At 38.0% G+C, this 6,000-nt stretch overlaps 1 protein-coding gene across 5 annotated transcripts in view; it reads left to right on the forward strand.

Moving 5' to 3' along the window:
- tent4a (terminal nucleotidyltransferase 4A) overlaps window positions 1-4,152 on the forward strand; it is an 89,074-nt gene extending 84,922 nt beyond the window's left edge. For 4 of the 5 annotated variants that reach the window (XM_068001914.1, XM_068001916.1, XM_068001918.1 and 1 more), the window contains one exon: window positions 405-4,152. In XM_068001914.1, the coding sequence (XP_067858015.1) occupies window positions 405-581 (177 nt within the window). In that variant the 3' untranslated portion in view covers window positions 582-4,152. The remainder of the gene's footprint in view (window positions 1-404) is intronic. The other variant, XM_068001915.1, reaches the window with a different exon arrangement.
- Window positions 4,153-6,000: the final 1,848 nt, after the last annotated feature.

Below are 6,000 nucleotides of genomic sequence, written 5' to 3' on the forward strand. Positions count from 1 at the left end.
AGGCTTCTGGCAATGCTTCGTTCATCAGCCTAGATGGAATGTTAGCTGGTTATTTGACACTTGCAACATCACAGCTGAGAGATCCTGTGCTTCATGAATACCCACCCTCATTTTCCAGCAGGAGTCACAAAATGGCAATGAATGAGAACCATGATTGATTTCTGTTTTCCCCGATGCAAAAGCTTTTGATTGCTAAGGCCAATGCTGCCTTGCCTCAGTACAGACAAGCCATCAAACCTGGACTTGATCTGTATCAACATGCTTGCAATGTAATTTCTGATTAAGTATGAGTGCAATATTTAATTTGAATGTGTTTTGTTTTCTTGAGATTTTAAATGGTCTCTTGAGCAAATGTTTCTTGTTTCCTGAATGCTTTTTTTTGTCTTTTGCAACTGTCTTAACAGCAGCACAGTGGCCCAAAATATTCTGTGAAGGGACTCCATAACCAAGGCTCCAGTCACAATTCAGTGGGCAGCATGAAGCAGCCAGTCATTCACAGAGGGCATAACCAATATAATCGCAACAACTCAAAAAGGAGAAAACAGACACGGGACACCATAACTGTTAGTTTAAGTCGATAGGGGGTGCAAAACCATTGGAAATCATCCCCAATCTTCACATTAAAACGGAATGATCTTGATATCAGACTGGAAATAAAGACCAGCATTTAACTGCAGTTAGTGGGTATTGGTTAATATCTGCAACTGGCTGTTTGCATGTGTCCGATATGATGGTTGGACTCCATCCTACAGAACATATCATCTTGTGCTAAGTATTTGTGAAGCCTTATTGGATGTGGAGGTTTTGCTTCCCATAGTTCTCAAGTCACTGCTGGAACGGCTCTGGTGATAGACCTGCAAGAGCTTGAAGCTTTCACCACAACACTCTGCAGATGATAGGCACTTTCTGCAATTCTTCACAAGCAGAGGCAAACTTAGGAATACTTTAATCCAAGGGTCATTCTAGTGGCTGATCTAGATGGACATTTTCATGGCAATTATTTTTGCCGCTTCTTAGTCATCGTTTCATACATATATCAGAACTTTTTACTCTGTACATATTGAACAAATTGTATCATTCGTGCAATAACTGTTTTCAGAAGTTTTTATTTAATTTTCATATGATGTTATTATCTCATGTTTAAGTTATATTTAAGTGGAGGAGGGAAACCTTTTGAAGTTTACAAATCCTTTCCCAGGTTGCATTATCTAAGTTTATAGAGGATTCTTAGTTTGGCAGGTTTGATATTTAAGCTGAGTGTGCTAACACCGTAAGGGATTTTGTTGAGTAGTTCTGGCTCCTTGATTCACTGTATAATGCTCAGTACTAACCAGAAGTTTTACAGGAATTTAGCGCAACTGGACCCATCTTTTCTTCTGCTTTGGTCATTATTTGTGTTTTGGCTGCGTTTTCTCAGGGTCTGTTTATAGTCACCTTGAATCTGTAACTTCTGATTTGAATAAGAGCCAGAAACCTTGCAACACTGAAGAGGCATACTCAAACAAAACAAATTTTGTGTGAACTAGGAGAACTTTGTTCGGTGTTTAAGTTCACGCTAGTCATAAAAATGTAACCTGTTAATGTTGGGGTCCAAATGGCATTTATGAATGATGTTCCCAGCTAACAGAATGTGGTGGAAGGAATTATGTTGATTCTATTAAGGAATCTGTATACCAGTATGCATATGTTCTATTAGGAGCAAAAAAGAAAAAGTACTTCATCTGCTGTATGCATTTGTAGGAAGTGTTTTGATGCAGTATTGCAATGGACAGCAAATATTTTAATTCATCTATGTTGCTGGCACTTAATGGAAATTACTGATGCATACAGTTAGACTATGCAAGATTTTTTCATGGCAACCACTGTTTTGTTACCTTTTTGGAAGAGAGAAAAATTACAGCCTGCCTAGCCCTATGTTTTAAAGAATGTACCACAGTTGTCCTAGGGGATTTGTCATGCCTTCTGTATTGCCTGAATTAGGTTGAAATTTAAACGTGACAATGTCTCATGAAGGGTTATTGACCCAACTAAACACTAATAGGTGGATGAAGTCCACTTGTGGAGGTGGTTTTGCTTTGAGATAAGGTTGCCATGACATTCGGGAATTTGTAGGAAAACTTGGAAAATTTTCAAGTTGTTTAGACTTTTTTCAGCAACAGAATACAAGGATATTTCATCTCTAAAATGTTACTTCTATATCAACATGTAATATTGAGAGCTCACTGCCATGATTTTCTGTTGCCTGCTATTGACTTGTTTAGCTAGTGTGCTTTATATGCTAGAACATTTCAGTAAAGTCCACACTTTGTCTTCGTACATACTGTGATTTCATGAAAATAATGGGGACCTGTAAAATGTATTTCACATGAGGGTCAAATTTGTAGGGACTTTGTAGATGTAACATTTAAATTAGCCAAATTGCCCCCCTAAAAAAGGATGATATATAGTAGAAACTTCATAACGTTCTAATATAGATTTTCAAGTCTCCAGTGGAACTAGCACAATAATGAACCCAAGGAGTTATGAATTCAATACTTATACCTATGTGGTGGCATTATAAACCTCTTACAACGCCAGAGAATATCTTGTTTATTTTTTTGTTTAATCATCAAATGCTGTGAATGAATCATTTCTGTTCACTCTCTAACTCTGTAGAATGATTGTTGTAATGTAAAGTTACAGCAGAAGTTGCATGGCTTAACATTCCAGACCTAAAACAGGAATTTTGGGGCAATATTTTGGATATAATATCCTCTACTTTAGATAAAGCATATCATTCCACACATTGACAAAGAAGCTTCCCCAAGGATCGCATCTACAACTTGTATCCCCTTTAGCCCTGCTGCTGCTTTGAAACCATGTGTTTCATTGAAGCAGGTCACTCAGATCTCAGCATTTGGGCTTCACTGTAGCTGTGTGTAGCTTGGCTGACCCATCTTTGCAGTGTAATTGGAGCAGCTTGGGTTCTCCTATTTACCTTCAGAATTAAGTGGATTCCTGTCCCTACTCCCCACACATACCAGTTATCAATGTAAATGTGACTTATTTTGGACAAAAATTTGTACTCTGAAGTAAAAGTAGCCATGCAATCAGGGTGCTGCACCTTGCACAAAAACATAACAGTGCGTTGTTATAACATATAATCGGACTATATTGGGCACTGCTTTTCCACAAAGTGCCCACACAAATCTTGATGCTACAATTAGAGTGCTGATATCCCCTTGCATTTGCATTGCATAATCCATGGAAGTGTGTTATGCAGTCTTTGTTTTTACAGCTTTCATCCACTGAGAGTACATTCACTAAGCTACAGCTATAGTGATTGGTGACATTTTTTTTAAAAATCCATAAAAAACTGACCAATTGCAATCATTTTATGTTAAAGAAGCTCTAGTATTGCTGAATGTGTGTTCCTCTTTGGCAATGATGCTACTTTTGCTGAGTTCACAGCATCTTCTGATACCATTTCAAAGAACCATTTTTCCACACTAAATTGCAAGTTACTAGTTTAATTTTGGATAACTTTTTTGTTGCTTATTTTAAAAAGCTTTACTAATGGTTTATCATTATCACAAAATCTAAGGTTTTTTTCTATATTGATTGTGTAGTTCAGTTTGGTGACCTAAACTCTGAAGGCTACGTTTATGTCGGAAGTATGCTTCTGTAATAATTAAAATCTACTAATTACAAATGAGGTGGGGAAGAATTATTTTTATGAAATTACTGTACAAGGTAACAGTTAAGTCATACTGGAAAACCCAGCAAACACTACAGCTCAAACCAAAGCTTGAATGATAAAGGTCAATTTGTGCTGAAATGGTTTTCTATTGATGCATAACATCTAGCTATATAAGTTTCAGCAATGGCAGAAACACATTACTTTGTAGAGATTTGGTTTATGCAATTAATATCTGAAAGTGCTGTGTATTTTGTGGTGCTGGATAACCATCTGTATCATGTTCAAGTTCTGTCATGGTGAACAATGAATTGGCCTGACTACCACTGTGGGGTTGTACGTTCATACGTACAAAAAGAATCGTGTTTAGGACTCTACTGGGGCAACTTGTTACGGCAAGTAAAAATTCAACATATTTTTTATGTATAGTTTTCTATTCTTTGATTATTTTTAATAAACTTACTGAAACAATTGTATTTGATTTGTTTATATATAAATGTGTTTTGTACAACAGGTCTGAGCTGAGCCACAAGTTTGTATTTTGATTTTTACAGTTTCTTGAACTGATTTGAATTCCTAGATTTTAGAAGTATCCCTAATTAGTTCTTACTAGGAACTGATACTAAGCTGAAAACAGACAAAATAATGCTTAATTTTTGACATACCTTCATCATTATCACCGCCACCTTACTGAGCTCTATAATGCCCAATTCTTTACTGGCCACATCCCTTCCCACACGACGTACCAGTCACTTATTTCCCCTAATCTCCACTCACACTCAGTCGCCAACATGTTAAATTCAGATTCCTTTTCTTCACTTACAAATTCATCAGCGATCTCTCCCCATCCTACCTTTTGTAACCGTTTCTAGCCTCTTGCTGTGTATCTGCCCTCCCCTCCACCATCGGCCATCTTATTCATTGTCTCTAAAACCCTTGCACCTTGCAGCTTCCCTCCATACTTTAAAAAGCCTATCTATTGGGCTATGCTTTTGATCACGTCCCTTAAAGTTCAAATACTTGGCACCTGTTTTCCTCCTTTAAGTGCCTTGCATTGTTTATAATATTCAGTCCACTATATAAATGGTGGCTGATTCCCTATTCTTAGCCTTCCCTCTAGGCCATAGCAGGGTTTATACGAGTGCCCAATATGCGCATGTTTTGGCACCTACACAGATTCTGATACTAATAGATATCTAGCTTCCTATTTACACTGGCACACAGTGTGGATTGTTCTTGCTCAGCAACTCGCCTGAAGGAAGCAGTGTTCTTTGGATGTCTTTCTGGATGTATGACTTCTCGGGAGAAAAAAAGGTGAACCTCTTCCAAGTTAATGTGCATGAAGGTTTATAGCATCATAACTACAAAGATTGCAGCCTAGATTTTGTAAAGTTATTGTGGATTTAGTGTGCTGTCATATGTTTCCAGGTTTTCATCATCTTTGAAGCTTACCAAGAATAGGAGTGTAGTAACCGCTAAACTAGATTGAGTCCCTCAAACTCCAAAGAAATTTCAGTTTACTAATTGATATGGACTCCTCTGTGACTTCCCTTGGTGTACTTCTTGCAACTTCTGACTTGGGTAATTTGCACCCCAGGGAAGATGTAGGTAGAGTTATCCCTCCCTCTCGATGGCAAGAGATACTCTGAGTGAAGTTATTGCTAAATTTGTCACCACTGGACCTGTCCCCCCGGAGCCTCCTACCTAATTTGCTTTGCCATTTCTAAATGTAGAAACTGCCACAGACCACCTCCTAAACTTTCAAAGAAAGATACACATAGCACCTTGTCATGATGCTTTGCATATCATGGATTACTTTGAAGTGTAGTGACTTTTATGTAGGCAAAAATGGCAGCTTTCATCAGAACTACTGGCCCAACCTGATACTAGGCAATGGTTCCAGATGATTTAAGGATATAGTTTTTTGATTGAAGGATTTGGAGCCTGAGTCAAACATCCTGAGTGAGTCAATAAGTATGTGGCACAAATATAGAGGGGGACTGACTCTTGGGGCAATTCACTGAACTAGCTGACTGGATGCAACCCAGCAGATCTCTGACAATTCAAGGGAAATTAGGTGTTGTAGAATAATACAGGCCACAAAGCAAGTAATTGCTAATATTAAAGGAGAGATTGAATGCTGATATGAAACATAAAATTGCTGGAAATGGTGTGATGGTTCTGATTTCACAGAATGTGGTGCAGTACTTAGTCACTGAGCATAATCAAAGATGTAGTCTGAAGCAGGGGGGGGTGGGCAAAGAGGAGAGAGGAACCATTGCTGGAGATGCTCTGGTTTCTATCAGGTAATAGAATCAAGGGCA

Source organism: Heptranchias perlo, chromosome 2 (genome assembly GCF_035084215.1).
Source record: "Heptranchias perlo isolate sHepPer1 chromosome 2, sHepPer1.hap1, whole genome shotgun sequence".
NCBI lineage: Eukaryota > Metazoa > Chordata > Chondrichthyes > Hexanchiformes > Hexanchidae > Heptranchias > Heptranchias perlo.